The following is a 16,652-nucleotide window of genomic DNA, read 5'->3' as shown; positions in this document are numbered from 1 at the left end:
AGCACCCGAAGTCCTGGACTGGACTCTGCAGCCAACCGGAGCTGGATTCAGTCTGTCACTGGCCTCAGTTCGCAGGGACAACTAGCAAAGTCTTCTCCTAATGTCGGCCATAGGGAAAAGGGACGAGATCCTCATGATCTCCCACTTTTATATGAAGTATTCACGTGAATGGGATGTTATACACAGTTGGTCAGTTTCTTGGTCACTTGTTTCTCGTCGCCCCTCTCGCGAGATGTCCATCTATGCTTATCAATAAGTTTGCATTCCATTGCTATATTTACCAAAACATGTGTCTGGTTCTCCAGGAAAATGCAGTTAATATGAAGCTTTAGCTGACAGGCAAATTCACTAAAAGAGAAACTTGTTTTTAACAAAACCAGGACACAGGGCAAGGAAAACAACTGTAAATGAATCCCGAAAAAAATATAAGAAGCTGGGAGTCCAAGGAGGATGAACTAGTGTGATGTGCATTTACTTTACATATGAGATAAAGTGTCGGTCTGGAAGTTCTGGAGACGGGAGGGAATAAAACAAGAAAAAGTGGCTGTAGACACTATAGAAACTATTTGTTGAGTATTGATAAGGATCATGGCTGAAAACCTTGTGGCAAAACTAGTTCAGCCAGGAGAGGACACATTCAGAGCAGGGGGAACTGTGATCTACACATCAATGACAAGCTAAGGAGACACAACGTTGGGCCCGCCCATCGACCTGAGATGAAGGATGCGCTGGAGGGCACATAACCCCATATCTCCTGATATGGCCAGCTCGGCAAACAAAGGGGCAACGTGGAGACCCCTCAACGTAGCCCAGGACTTATCCAGACTTGTCCCTCTTTCCCAATCACCACTTTCCCCCCCCAGACTCTCCTCTACTCTGCGAGCTATAAAAAGCTCACCTAAATATGACGCTTTAGTTGACAGACAAAATTCACTAAAAGAGAAACTTGTGTTTTAACCACACCAGGACAACCCGTTATATTAATATATACGTCTCAAGTGACTTCGGCTCATCCACACACCAAGCAGAGGTTATGAAGAGGTTATAAAGTCCATGCACATCTTATCAAAAGCTTCTGAAATGCCAAGTTTCTAGTTTTAAACCCTCCCAAGCAACCTGAGCAGGTGTGTGATTCGTTGCCAGTTAAAGCGGGTTTTAAAAGTTGTGTTTTTCAAGTAGTTAAGAGGTTTTTTTTTCCATCCCCAGAGGTAGATGCACATTCACAGGTCTATAGTAATTGTTGTGCTAATTGACAATTAGCATAGATAATGAATGTAATAGCACTGGTGGTGATAGTATTATCTAAATAGTTCTGGGGTTATTTTTTTACCTTTTCCCCCAACTGAAAAACAAAAGGAATTCTTGTTTCTTGTACAATAATGGAATTGGGTGATGCCTTGAGAGAATTAATTCGAGGAGGGTTTTTATTAGTATGTTTCAGTTAAATTAATTTCATGGGCAACAAGAGGATTAGATAAAGCAGGTTGTGCAGCGTTGAACAGTATTCACGGCACCTAAAAATGATTTTATTCTTTCAGATTTCCCTTATTTCTTTGTCCTTGGTCGTGTTTGCCACGTGTGTACCCGGCCCATTCTTGCCATGGCGCAACTTAAGGCTCAGTGCTCTTAGAATTCAATTAATTGCATTTTAATGATTAAGAATTTTGATACAGCGAATTACTGGGTAATTAGCTATAGACCAGTGTCCGTCCCAACAGATGGGACGAGGGATGCGTTAACTCTAGACGCGACACGCGCCCTGACTCAACAGATGAGACCAGGTGTGAATTAACTCCAGGTTAATTGTGCGTGGTTACGTGTAGTGAATGACAGACAATCACCTTCGGGGTCCAATTCAGTTGTGAGTTTTACTAAAAGCACTTGTTGGAATATTGGTTACAGCCAATGGTGACTTGGCAAAAGTATAACAGAACTTATCAACACATTAACAGCGAAAGTCCTGCTACGAGCGGTTTATTGGCAACCATCAGTAGTTATAATATGAAATTTAACCAGAAATCAACAGCAGAGCTTAAAGATGGTGTTATCCTTATATGTTCAAAAGGGAAAGAGAGTGGTAGAGAGGGAAGGAAAACTAAGGTATAAGAGAGAGAGAAAGAGGGTAATATATATACTGAAGGAGAGACAAAGAAATGGGCGTATAGAAATAAGGAAAGAAAGAAAGAGCAGAGAGAAAGGAAGAAAGAGTGAGGGATCCAGTCTCTTACAGCCCCGCATTGTGGGTAACAGGACTTGTAGGGTGATGTGTGGCCTCGGTCTTCCACGGCGAAGATGCCGGGGTCAGGAGCGCAACGTCCTCCAATGTCTGATTCAGAGTGAGGGTCCTCAGGGTGCTGGTGTTCCCTAAACTGTGCTGTTCTAGGTGAGCTTTTTATAGCTCGCAGAGTAGAGGAGAGTCTGGGCGGGGGGGGAAGTGGTGATTGCGAAAGAGGGACAAGTCTGGATAAGTCTTGGGCCACATTGAGGGGTCTCCACGTTGCCCCTTTGTTTGCCGAGCTGGCCATATCAGGAGATATGGGGTTATGTGCCCTCCAGCGCATCCTCCCTCTTAGGTGGGTCAGCCGGCCCAACATTGTGTCTCCTTAGCTTGTCATTGATGTGTAGATCACAGTTCCCCCTGCTCTGAATGTGTCCTCTCCTGGCTGAACTAGTTTTGCCACAAGGTTTTCAGCCATGATCCTTATCAATACTCAACAAATAGTTTCTATAGTGTCTACAGCCACTTTTTCTTGTTTTATTCCCTCCCGTCTCCAGAACTTCCAGACCGACGCTTTATCTCATATGTAAAGTAAATGCACATCACACTAGTTCATCCTCCTTGGACTCCCAGCTTTTCCTATTTTTTTCGGGATTCATTTACATTTGTTTTCCTGTGTCCTGGTTTTGTTAAAAACAAGTTTCTCTTTTAGTGAATTTACCTGTCAGCTAAAGCTTCATATTAACTGCATTTTCCTGGAGAACCAGACACATGTTTTTGTGAACATAGCAATGGAATGCAAACTTATTGATAAGCACGGATGGACATCTCACAAGAGGGGCGACGAGAAACAAGTGACCAATAAACTGACCAAATGTGTATAACATCCCATTCACGTGAATACTTAATATAAAAGTGGGAGATCACAAGGATCTCGTCCCTTTTCCCTATGGCCGACATTAGGAGAGGACCTTGCTAGTCATCCCTGCGAACTGAGGCCAGTGACAGACTGAATCCAGCTCCGGTTGGCTGCAGAGTCCAGTCCAGGACTTTGGGTGCTGGCTCTGCAGTCGCTGAGACTTTCAAGATTTGTTTTGTATATTTTGTATTATTTTCTCTATTTTTATTAGTAGCATTAGTAAAACATTGTTAATTTTTCCAACTCTCTTCTTTCTGTCCTTCTTTCCCTCCCCATCGCCTGTGCTGAGTGGGAAGGGGGGAGAGGGAAAGGCAAAAAGGGGGAACTAGGGGGGAGAGGGGATTAACAATACATCTGCCAGGGATTTATTGTCACCCCGCAATCTTAACCCTCGACACCCTGACATCATCAATATCTGGATATCATCATCAATATCTGGATATCATCATCTCTCCGCAATGTCGTGTCTTTGCTCAATGTGGTTTATCTCTGCGCATTCCCCTCGAACCAGGGGCTGGAGGAGAATTTGAATCCAACTTCCCTCATTGAAAACCTATTGGAAAATCTCTCTTGTGCTTTGTATTCTCACCTTCTGATTCCTCCCGCTGCTTCAAACTCCAATGTGACTCCAGGAAGAGCCCAAAGTGTGTCAGTACAACCAAAATCCCGACATTCTGCAGCTGTCTCAGAGCCATAAACTGAAAATGCATCTTGTTTTCAGTTGCTAGAACTTCATAGCAAAATACTAGAGATATTTTCAGATGTTGAGAGTGTTATTTCAGTGTTTTTTTCCCCTCTTATGGTTCCCTCCAAGTCTCTTTCATTTGCTGTTTCATGCTCAGTGATTTAAAGATGAACCTAGGTGGAGTTTCCTCCAGCACAAACCTGTTCACCGGACACAGATGTTATCAGCAGCTGGTTTTATTTGCTATATCAACTGCAAATGGGGCCTCAAGGTGCTGCGGAGCGCTTGGAACACTGATGGTTCCTTTGGCAAGAGCCCGAGAGCAGCCCTGGAATTATGTGGCTGTTTTATGAAGATCCACAATTAGAAGGAGCTGTTGTGATCTTCTCGCCCGACCTCTGCGTAAAACAAACCGTGGTGCTTTCCCTCAATTAATTCCTGTGCTTTAGAAAGTCTTGGCTGAGGGCTGGGGGAGCAATCAGTGACAATACAGCATAACCTTTGATGTAAGTGCTTAATTACGCTCTGGAAATGAATCCCTGACTGTTCCTCAAAGCCTGTCCAGCTTCGACCTTCCAGCCTTTGGATTTTTATTTTAATTAATTAATGAAGATCTTTATTTTTGGCAGTTCTGTATTTCATTCTCATAGGCTGATCCCATCACCCCTTGGCCTTCTCTTTGCTAATCTAACAAGACCAAGCTCATGGTTTCTTGTATTTCTTTGCTGTAATTCCAGCCTTTTAATGCTTTCCAGGCTTCTTGTGCGCATCCTTCCAGCCCTTTTCCCAGATTTCTCTTGGTTTCTAAGTGCTGGGGTTTCATTTGACATTCCAGCTGTGAGTCCGATACAGCGCGATGCTGTCAACTTTGCCTTCTGACAAAGCTGTATGTAGCCATTTCTAATTAGCTAATTAATACGTCTGGTCATAGTGGGACCTGCTCTCTGTTGATTATCTTAAATATTCCTTAATGTGTTAGATTCGCAGCGTTACACCATATTCCTATGGATAATGACTTTTCCCTTAGATATAGAGATTTACCTCTACGGACATAGAAATTGGTGATATTATGGAAAATAATAATAAAGAAAATTATATTAGTCCATTAATGCTCTGTTAATTTTGTTATTTGCCATTTTTCTGCCAATTTACAAACCTTTTATAATAATAATTTTCATAGGAATTTGAAATGGGCCAAATTCTGGTCCATTCGGTGCAGGAAGGGGTTGGTGCGGCCACTCTTGGATGTGCTTTCACTGGCTCATTAAGCTGCTTCTAATTACTGTTGTCTTAAAAACAAAGACCCAATTTAGGCTGGAAATCAGAGAAATTTTGCCTAATGGAAGAGAAACATTCTGGAATAATCTTATGTCCCTTGGAATTCAAAAGACAAAAAGGAAAAGAGGAATTGAGGTTTCTGGGACCTGAAAATCCCATATCAGTGGTTTCCTCATTTCTAGTTATATGTTAACGAACCTTTATTTATTGTCTATTTAGTAGATGCTGCGTTGACTTTTAGTATTTTGACTTTTGTCAGGTCCTTGGTGTAAACGTAACTTTGTCTCTCGTTGTCTATTTAAAGCCAAATTTGTCATCATCGTGTGAAGACTGGTTAGGCAAGATCTATGTTCCCTAAATCCATGTTGCTGAACATGAATTCTATTACTCTGCCTTAATTCTTTTTTAATAGAGTCTTCTGTCATCTGTTTGGTGATTTTTCTCCCTGATCAATAGGAGGTGGAGAGGCCACTAATTACCTGGTCATCCCATTTGCCCTTGCAAAATTCATGGCGTGGTGTTAGTTGACATTTGATTATTTTCTGGATCCCCACCCCCAAATCTATGAAGGCATAGTGAAAATCAATGAGTTTGTAACCGTCATGGTTTTTTGATGGAGCAAATCGTTCCCACCGCAGCATCCATCTTAATTCGGAGTATTTGAGGATGTGAAATACCGATTTGCAGCTTTTAATTGATGGAATAGGACTTCAGAGCTCAGGGTTCCTGTCTGAAACCCCACAAGATCTTCAAATAATGAATGAACTGAGCTGTCACCCTGCAACCAGGTGCCTTTTCTAGGTCTGTCTTGAGCACTTGAAGACATCACGACTTACACAACTTCTCGTGGGACTCAACCTAAGGATTAAAATGTGGATATTGAGAGCTGCAGGTGGAGAAAGGGCTTTGTTCTCTTGCTTTATATACGGCTTTATTTGTTTGACATCGACGTAAATATCGTACACGGGCGGCAGAATTCAACCGCTGAACCCAAAGTCCTCGTTCCGGATGAATGGGATGTTGCAAACTTTACAGTCACCCATAAATCTTGCTGTATGTCTATGTGATTAATGTCTAACGAGGTTTTTGATCGATGGTTTAGCAAGTGCTAATCAAGGTGTTATAGGACCAAATGAAGAAATCCCTTGGCTGGTTTAGACAAGCTCCTGTTTGCTTAGGCAGGAAAACATCTGGTTTTTCTTTTAGTTTAAGTGGATTTTAAGCTTCGAACTTGCTGTGGCTTCTAACATTGAATTATGATGCTTATTAAAGTCCCTTCCCAGGACTATGAGAGCAGAACAACTGCATGACTTGAGATGTCGAGGGGATAATTGGAAGCCGATGACAGCGGGTGACGGCCGCGTGTTGCACAACGCAACGAGGAGTGAAAACTTGGGGCCATTTATTGCTCTGGGGCGAGATTTTCAGACTGACCCGCACGTTATTCATATTTCTTGAGAATTATAAGGGTTTTAGGCTTCGTTTTAGCCCAATGTAGGGTATGTTGGAGATCGCTCCGGCTTGGCTGTGAGTTGTCGCAGCTCAGCCGCGCTTAGATTTATTATATTTAATGATTTTGTTCTGAAGAATTAGTGTAAGTGTTGAACACAGGGCACTGGAGCACAAAGAGCTTTCTTTTCTTCTTTATTTCCCAATCTGTGGCATTTTCAGCACTGTTTTGGGTATCAAACCACAAACTCATCATTTGGTTTTGTATTTCGCTTCTTAACCAACAGGGATGTTCCTTTAGTTCTGAGCTCAAACTTCTTGTAATCTTGGAGCCAAGTACTCTATAAAATGCTTCACATTTCCAAATCCTTGATATAAATTGACACCAGAGCTGCAGAATCCATTCGAAATACATTTCATCCGTAATGGGAGAACAAACTACTAAGCATTCTTCTTTATATTTTTTCAAACTTGATTAAGTTGGAGGGTTTAATTACATTCCTGTGGCGATTTCAGGGTTGTTAAATAGAGAAGATGATAATGCAAAGACTCCAATACAAGCAGATTTGGTAAATTACTGTTAAAAATTAACACTGTTTATTTTTACTCCTAATAATTCTGCATTTTGAAAGCTTGCTCTCAGGTAAAGTTTTAATTGAGATGTTTTAGTAGTTGAAGTTTCTTCATGTTTGTATTATTTTCTTCTTCTCCGCAGCTGTCCCGAATTGTTTCTAATTAGAGACACGATACCATTTGCCTGGATATTTATTCATATGTAATTTGTTTAAACTTAAACAGCGCAGCACTGATCTATTTCTTTCATTACAGACAACTCTTTGATGGGCTTTGACGGGCTAATTATGAAAATGGAACGCATTACTAATAGCCTCATGGTAGTTTTCTGAAAATAAATAATGACTTTGTGATTGCACTGACAAAAGGGAACTTTTCAGGGGTTTCTTTCCATATTCAGACAGAAGAAAATGAGAAGTGAATGACTTGGGGGTCTCTTTCTGCTTCTGCAACGTGACGATGTTTCAACAGCAGCAAATATCAGGCTACAAGGGTTTCACAAAGGGGACCCCCAAGCCCTTACTGAGCATCTCGCACGAGAGGAAAATCAATTCTAAATTACACAGGACGCTGTAGGATTTCTGATTTTCAGCTTTACCAGAAGAATGTTTGGTTTGGGAGCAATTAAAAGGCAATTTTTGCATCATTCCCCGGACTTCTTTTCCAACAGCGCATACGTGACCCACAGCACATGCAGCCATGTAGAAAATACATAGGCATACATATCCATGTGTAAAATACACTTTTGTAAGTGAACAGGTCCATATTGTTAACCTTTGTGTTTTGAAGTGCTGTGGTGCGTAATCGGTGTGTAAAATCGAGCCGATAACCCACCCACTCTCTCCCTGCTGATATTGGGACAGCGGGGATTTGTGACAAGTGCCTTTGGTACCGGATTGAGTTGGTCAAATAATGCAAAATAAGCTTTAGCAAAGTAGAGACTCTAAGATAACATTTCTGAAAATAAAGCAAGGTTTCTGTTAGAATTGCTGAGTCTTTTATTAGTTTGCAGCCCTACGGAGTGCCTAAAGATCCTAAACGTTCAAGTTACGCTATGATGCTGTTTTATTCCCAATGCTGAGCTCCCCTTTGTTCTGTTGGCAGATGCTGCTGACCGAATATCTGGACATGAAGAACACCCGCACGGCCTCGGAGCCGTCGGCCCAGCTCAGCTACGCCAGCTCGGGGAGAGAATTCGCAGCGTTCTTCGCCAAGAAGAAACCGCAGAGACCTAAAAACCCTTTGTTCAAGTAAGTACTGGGCTGGTGTTAAAGCTGCGCCTAAGCTGGCTGTGGTGCCTCAAGCACCACAAGGCGCTGGCTGCTCATCTCCGTTTCACAGCGTGAGTTTCGAGATGGAGATTTAATGCCCAAAGGTGGAGCCTTGGGAAGGTCTCTGTGATGGATTCATCGCTGGTTTTTAAAGTGTAGCTTGTTCTGGGGCTCGTCTCGGGAATGGGATCCCATTATACCCGCTGCTCAAAGCGTGCAGTGATACATTCTGCCTATCTTTGTCCGTGGTAAATTCAGGACCTGTTACAGAGAGTGATAAAGGGGACTGGACAAAGAGAATTAAGATAAATGTATAATTACTAGATAGACTAAGCGGTTAATCCTCTCACTAACTCTGAATAAGAGTTCAATGAATTAAGTGGTAGGGAGGAGAGCATAAGACAGAGGATTAGAGGCTGGGTGGTCAAGGGAAGGATTTGGGGGAACAAATTTGATGTGCAAGAATAAAAAATGAGAAGGAATCGTTGCTGAGCTGCACTGTTAGGAGAGATGGTCTTGTTGTTACATCTCTATGTCTGTCCAACCCTCCAGGGCTGGTGACTCCACCTGGGCAGCCTGTTCCAATGCCCCACAGCCCTTTGGGGAAGAAATTGTTCCCCACATCCAACCTCAACCTCCCCTGGTGCAACTTGAGGCCGTTTCCTCTGCTCCTGGCGCTTGTTCCTGGGGAGCAGAGCCCGACCCCCCTGGCTCCAAGCTCCTTTCAGGCAGTTGCAATAAGGTTGTTCAAAATTGTTGTTTTACAATGAGGTTGTTCCAAAGCAGTTGGTGAGGGAAGGAACAGGTTTCATGGTAGGCTGGAGGGAATGGCAGAGCTGTGGTGGGAACACCCACAGCTTCGGGCTTTAACCTTTTCACCACGCTCAGCTGCAGCAGGAACAGTGTCTGAGCATCCTCAGCCACCCCTGTGGACCAGAAGTTGCTGCAGGGCTTGTGTTGTCCTTCACTACCCATCTGAGCGGTGAGAAACCTTATTGATGCTTTGCAATCCAGAGTAGTAGTTAAAAGAAGTACAAATCCTAGTGGAATATTTGCTGGAGGGGGAGCGATTGGAAATGATCTCATGTTGTCATTCTGTATTCGCTGGAGATGGGGATCCATGAAGTCTGGGTGTTTTTAATAAAGAAGCCCTCATCTGTGATCAGAGGTAGATCTTTATATAGCGGGGAATTAATGCAGGAGCTTCAATAATCAGAAAGGCTGGGAGTGATGGGCTGTTGGCGGCAAGTGGGAGCTTCATGTTCTGCATCTTCTTTACAGCCTTGTTTTTTCAGCTAAAACTTATTTATCCATTTTCCAGAACTCCCATGCGTATCTGGTGCTGATATTCTTGTAGTACCTAAGGCTCCTGTTAGAAATCAAAGTGTTCTCCACTGCCATGTCTCCCTCTCACAGGATGAGCTGTCTGGGTATAATATTCTGTTATTAGGAGCTTAACTGTTGCCTGGAGGATTTCGGAGGTGCATCCTGCCCCTGTCAACCCATGGTCAATTCATCCCTTCCCTTTTTGTTTGTTTGTTTTAACACTCTTATGACTGTTTGGCTTGAGAATTCCACTCTTTGAATTTAATCTTGACTCGCAGATGTGTATTGGAGCAAAATAAGGCTGCTCACCTTTTCATACGGTGTCGTTTCTTGGGTGTACTCGGACCATTTAAGTTGGAGGAGTAAGGATGCTCTGATGCACCTACAGCAGTGTATTAGTTTGTCAGCAGAGAGTGAAGATGGGTGTAATTGTTCAAAGCGAAGGTGCGTAACCTCGTAGGAGCAGAATGTCTCTTACCACTCACTGGCTTGTCACCAAGTCATTGCCGGCACCGCGCTGACAGCAACATTTATTGGGAGCTCTTATTTGGTTATCTGTCTCCTGTCAGCTGTCACTGTATCTACGGAAATCTCCGTTGAAATGGAATTTCTCAGCCCGCTGAGAGATGTACCTTTGATGGAGCGTTATTCTTGTCTCCTCTCCCATCTTTAGGCTCTTTTTTCTTGCCTTCCCATCAGCTCTGTCCGAATCGGGGGAGCCGTCCGCGTGTCATCAGAATATCCGCATTTAATTCCTCACTTCAGAAGCCTCTTAGTGCCGGGCTCCCCCTCGCGTTTCACTCCCAGGTGGATGCAGGTGTTAGTGCCCTATCCTGGGATAGTTTGCTATCAGCTCATTTTGTAATTACCAGTATTTTTCCTAATTGCGTGTTGTAGAAATAACGGGAAGAATGAGGACTCCTCAATTGCGTCCTGCTGTCTGGAAATCAGTAGCTGGCTTTTGTTTCCCTATTTTTAAAATGACTATAAGTCTCTAGGGGAAGAAAAGTCAGGATGGACTTATTTGTTTTAATTGTAGGCTTAAAAAAATGAACATTTCAGAATGATTTTTTCCTGGAAAGGGCATTGGAACAGGCTGCCCAGGGCAGTGCTGGAGTCACCATCCCTGGAGGGCTGAACAGACATGTAGATGATGTTCTTAGGGACATGGTTTAGTTTTGGATTAATGGTTGGACTGGATGATTCTTAAGCATCTTTTGCAACCGAAGTGATTGTGCAATCACAAACCTGGCTTTCTCCTCATCCACAAGGTAGCCAAGTGCTCATTCAGGTTGCCATCTCCCTACAGATCAGATTTTCACCGTGGGAATTGGACGTTGGTGGGAAAGGAGTGAATTGTACACGCAGATGTTGAACACCCCGTGCATTAGTCTCAGGCTTGGCTGTAATTATATCTAATTCTGTGTAAACATATTTTGAAAGCTTTGCTGTGGGAGGATCAGCATCAGGAAAGGAGCTACAAGAGTAGAGGAGTTCAGTGGGAATAGGAGTGTGGGAGAAGAGCAGAGGAGGAGAGATAGAGGGAGAGAGACTGGATGGATGTGGGAAAGAAGCAAATATGATGAGATCCTTCAGCAAAACCCACTGCAGGGCTTTGAGGAATCATCCGAGTTGCCGTCTCAAGGAGGACACTGAGGTTTGTTGTGCTTTCCCTTGACCTGAAGCTTCTGGTTTTGATGCTCGGAGAAGAGCTGTGAGCCATGGCCATAGTGTTGCCCTTCATATCTCATTAGGGGGGGAAAGGGAGGACATCATAAATATGGAGCCAAGAAGTTCCTGTTCTTTTCATGTTTTATGTGTTTGTTGTATTCTGATATATGGTTCTTAGTTCAATTGCGTTAATACCGACTGTCACGGAGGCACCCCGAGGTTAGTTTAAGGGACAACAGGGTCCAAAACAAGTTGTATTAAACCGGTGAGAAACAGGGTTTTAGCACTCCAAAAGTGACTTAAATACAGGTTCGGATATCAGTTGAGGAAATTTATTAGGGGGCAGCAACTAAGACAACAGGCGGTCCACAGAGTTCAAGCATGTGTCTTCACCCAAAACAATGCCGGAGCCGGCCCTGAGTCCCGGAGAAGTCCACACTTGCCTGAACACGGTGTGGGATTATTTTAAAGAGATACACGTACTCGTAGTGAGTACGGGAAGTGTACACTCGCGATTCTGCGAGGGTAAATTTATAATAAACCCACAATCCTGCGAGAGTTACTTTACTTAAACGTGCAAATGTGCATGGAATATTACATGTGCTTATGTGGAAGCACGGGAGGAAAATACACCTGGGATTATGCGAGGATTAATTTTACATGTGCTCATATTGAGCACGGAAAGTTACACGTGCAAATGCGCACGGAAAGTATAAATACACTCACAATCCTCCGAGAAGTTTTACTCACAGCCGTGACGGCGAGGCAAGCGGGGTCTCCATCCCAGGGGTGCTCTTGGTGGCAGCATCTCGCTCACGCTCCGAGAGACCCGCGACAATGGGCGCAGTCTCGACGAGAGTCCTGTTTTTATATAGGCTGATCAGATCTGACTGTAGGCATTCCAGAAGCTTCTCTGCACCCCCACCTGTGGGGTGCCCCTGAAGCCTCCAAACATCCCCCACACTGGCCACAGGCACCCAGCAGCTACTGAAGGAGGGAGGAGGATAGAGGGGGGTTTGCATCCGGCCACACCGACATTCACAGTCCAAATTGGGGCAGTAAAGCCTCATTAATAGTATTATAATAACCTTAACACTGCTCCACTGCTTGTCCCTGTTCTCTGATGGGATGCTGGTGTTTCCAGCACTGGGTCTGATCCAGTTTTCCTTAGCAGGAGAGTTGAGGAGGAGACAGGGGATGTTACAGCAAATCATCAACATCTTGAGTTTGATGTTGGTGAGAGATGGTTTCCCTCTACATCTTGTGTCCACTTTGGCTGTTTGAAGATGCTTTGTCCCCATCACCTCCTCTATTCCCCTGGTCCCCAGCGCTGGTGGCAGAGCTGCCCATCCATCCCGGGTGCTCAAAGGGCCATTGGCCTCGTGGGGTGTCCCCAGCGCTGAGCTCAGGCAGGTTGGACCAGAAACCTTTGGCCACGGGACACTTGTGACCACAGGGACACCCAGCTCAGGGCACCCAGAGCTGTCCCGATGCTCCCCAGTGGCAGCTCAGAGCTTGTGCTCTTTCACTGTCAATGGCAAAAATCATGTTTATGGGGTGACAGGAGCTGGAAAATATGCCTCCACCGCTCAGATTTATTTTTGTACAGTGATGGAGCTACATGATAAATAACTTATTACTCCCTGGTGTCCAGGAGAATGTTAGTGTTTAATTTTTATGTATATGTCAATTTAGGTGGTTCAAACCTATGGCTTTGCTTTGGGTTTTACTGTTTTTTGGGGCCATTCCTACTGGGTGCTCCCAGTTGATACAGCAGTTGCTGGCAGAGCTGTGTTCATTGGGGATGCAGAACGTGGTGCATCAGTCATGGAGTTTTGTAGGAAAAATGTGCTTTTGTCCACTTTGATAATTTTGCTCTGACATTCAGGAAATCACAGAATCGACTGGGTTGGAAGAGACCTCAGAGATCATCAAGTCCAACCCTTGGTCCAACTCCAGTCCATTGACTAGATCATGGCACTAAGTGCCATGTCTAAGATCCTTTTTATCTGGAACTGACTAGTACTGCTATGGATGGCAAACTGACTGGATTTACTTTTGGTTCTCATTGCAGGTTCGAGTCCTCCTCGCATGCCATTAGCATGAGCGCCTATTTGCGTGAGCAGAGAAGGGAGCTGTACAGCAGAAGTGGAGAACTTCAAGGTGGGAAAATCCATCATGTTTAGATCATTCTGTTTTGCAGGAACTTGAATATCCTGTCCATGCTACACATCAGGGTATTAATACCTCTCTGCTTTGCCACACAGGCTGCAAAGCTCTTCAGTTGTTAAACTCAGTTTATTTATTCTTATTATGTTGTGAAGCAGCAGGATTTATCTTTATTCCCTCTTCATTTTCAGCTAGAGGTCTAGATCTTAAAAATACTCATAAACCAGTGGATGAAATGCAAAAAATCTCACCATGAGCATTGCTTTTGAATGTGATAATTAACTTGCATTGCTTTGGGAGCTGAGCTCAGTCGTCTCGTATTTGAAGTTATAAGGTTCTGTTGTATGGACTAAAGTGACCAATTCTTTCCTTTGTACAACACTTGTAGAGTCGCGGAGTGTTTGAAAATGGTGAATTTGGTTCTTGCTGGTTTCTGTTGTTTGTGGCCAGTGCTGCAGACACACAGACAAGTGTTCTCTGAGCATGGCACCATTTCATTTGTTTTCCTGAATGTTCTAATTCATGCAAATGTTAGTTTTGGGAGCAAAATCAAGGGAAGATCTTCAAGCTGTCATAATATAGAGAATGAGTAAATTCTCGCGTATCATCTATTCTAGTTTCTTACTGGGATAATCATAAGAAAATAATAGGTACTCTTCAGATATTACGATGCTGGGCAAGTGTAGAATTTCTCCTTTAAATCTTACTCAGGGTAATTTTTGGTTGGCTTTTAATTGAGGGTGTTACATAATTTACAAGAGAATTTTGAGATGGCTTAGTGTTTCTTCCCTCCATTTATAACTTAATTGTCCTGAGTGGCAAGTTAAACGCACAACGGTTTGAAAAGAAGCCTGGAGACACACAGTGTCCTTGTGGACAGATTGCTTCATTTAGGTGAATCTACAGAGATGATCTTAGTATTAATGATTAAGGATATGATGATTCATTCTGTGGTGAATATTCAGCTATTTCTGGGTGGACTGTGAAGGAAGACTCTGAAATTATGATGTACCAAAGCTGGTAGTTGCCCACACTGTGATATGACAGTATGCAGGAGTAAAATAAAGTGGAGATACCCATCTTCTAAATTGTGGTATCACTGCTTACACACACTTGGAAGGTGTTTGGCTTACAGTTCTTTATCTGTTGAGAGTCAGGTTCTCACCTTCAAAATCTGTAACATGCTCTTGTGTCCAGGATCAACTGAAAGAGGATCTTGTGAAGTGGACGCTGTTTTATAGCACCATCATTTTCTTATGCCAATGGGCAGTAGGATTTAATTAGTTACTTCTCACAGAATCACAGAGTGGTTGGGGTTGGAAGGGACCTCTGGAGATCATCTAGTCCAACCCACCTGCTCATCCAGGGTCACCAGAGCAGATCACACAGGATCCCAGGGGGTTTGAATGTCTCAGAGAAGGAGACTCCACAACCTCTCTGGGCAGCCTGGGCCAGGCTCTGGCACCTCAAAGGAAAGAAGTTTCTCCTCATGCTCAGATGGACCGTCCTGTGCTTCAGTCTGTGCCCGTTGCCCCTCATGCTGTCGTTGGGCACCACTGAACAGAGTCTGGTCCATCCTCTGACACCCACCCTGGAGATATTTATAACCAGTGATGAGATCCCCTCTCAGCTTCTTTTCTCCAGCTGAACAGCCCCAGCTCTCTCAGTGTCTCCTCATCACAAAGATGCTCCAGACCCCTCAGCATCTTTTTGTCCCACCACTGGACTCCTCCAGTAATTCCTTGTCCTTCTTAAACTGGGGAGCCCAGAACTGGACCCAGAACTCCAGATGTGGCCTCCCCAGGGCAGAGCAGAGGGGGAGGAACAACCTCCCTGAACTGCTGGTCACACTTTTCCTAACGCACCCCAGGTACCATTGACCTTCTTGACCACAAGGGCTTCTCCACAGCTCTGTACTACAAACCACATGGATTCAAAGCCACGAATTTTGACGCTGTTGAACACTAAGTTCAGAGCACCAGTGGGACCATCAGGGAACCTCTGCCACTTGCCTCCAAAATTTCATGTCTGTTTGGGATGGTTCCTGTTGCCTTCTGTCATTCCCAGTTGCCTCCACACCCTGACCTGCCCAGTTGTTGCTTTGAAAGATCTAAGAGTGACTCTGTATTGATACAAGATGAATCTGGAGGCACCACTTGTCACGAGTGGGAGGTTGTGAGCTTTTCAGGAGAGGGAGATACGGAAAAGCTGCTCAGAATCCAGCTGAGGGGTTGGAGAAAACAAAACCTACGAGCTGACAAAGAAATAAAGAACAAAATACAGCAATGAGTGTGGATGGGGACAAGATTATATTGCCCTTTCTGAATGAATTGGAAGAGCTTGAATGTGACGCAATAGGTGACAAAAAGTCAACGTAGGGAGTCAATATGGACAATAGATGGGGTGACTTTGCTGAGGAATCTTTGCAGTGTAACCATCAAGAGAAGTTTCCCTTTAAACCTTTGTGTTAAAAATGTCCAATCTTCTCTTGCTATTATAAACTGCTGTTCCCTTTTAGGTAGGTCATTAATCTTCTCAAATCCCAGACCACAGCAAGATCTGCATTTTGCTATATTTCTTTTTTCCTCCTTTTTAAAGAGAAATACAAATTAATGTTCAGTCAGGTTACGGTACTGCAGGCAGGTGACACTGTTTCTTATGTGAATGCCCCACAGTTGCTTGTCCTGACAGCTGGATCTACAGGGACCATTTTTCAGTGGCTGCAGGGGGAGGGTGGCTTGTTAGGAAATATTTTTCCTGAATAAGATCTTCAAAGAAACATATGGATTAAAAAAAACCAACTTATAAAAGTTTGGTTCATGCCAACTTTTTTGAAAAAAGAATTTAATTTAAATAGCCTTAATGTCTGAAGATCAGAGGAATGCTTTGTCATTAACCTCTTTCATTTGGACTGAGTGCACACATTGTCCCTCAGTGGGAGAGGGGACCTGTTGTAAGTCATTTAGAGATGGAAGGATTCCAGGTTCCAGTATAAGCTGGGGAATGACCTTTTATAGAGAGCAGTGTAGGGGAAAGGGACCTGGAGGTCCTGGGGACAGCAGGGTGACCATGAGCCAGCACTGGGCCCTTGTG

General features: G+C 43.8%; 1 protein-coding gene across 1 annotated transcript in view; it reads left to right on the top strand.

Annotated features, from left to right (window-relative positions):
• EXOC4 (exocyst complex component 4) overlaps positions 1 to 16,652 on the top strand; it is a gene marked incomplete at its 3' end in the record, with an annotated part of 427,875 nt that overhangs the window by 111,027 nt on the left and 300,196 nt on the right. The window contains exons 8-9 of the mRNA XM_080363326.1: positions 8,227 to 8,372; positions 13,465 to 13,553. Coding sequence (XP_080219452.1) covers positions 8,227 to 8,372; positions 13,465 to 13,553 — 235 coding nt within the window. The remainder of the gene's footprint in view (positions 1 to 8,226; positions 8,373 to 13,464; positions 13,554 to 16,652) is intronic.

The sequence above is a fragment of the Nesoenas mayeri genome (assembly GCF_963082525.1).
Source record: "Nesoenas mayeri genome assembly, chromosome: 1".
Classification (NCBI taxonomy): Eukaryota; Metazoa; Chordata; class Aves; order Columbiformes; family Columbidae; genus Nesoenas; species Nesoenas mayeri.
Note: the sequence above shows the minus strand (reverse complement) of the source record. Positions and strands in the feature narration are given on the sequence as shown.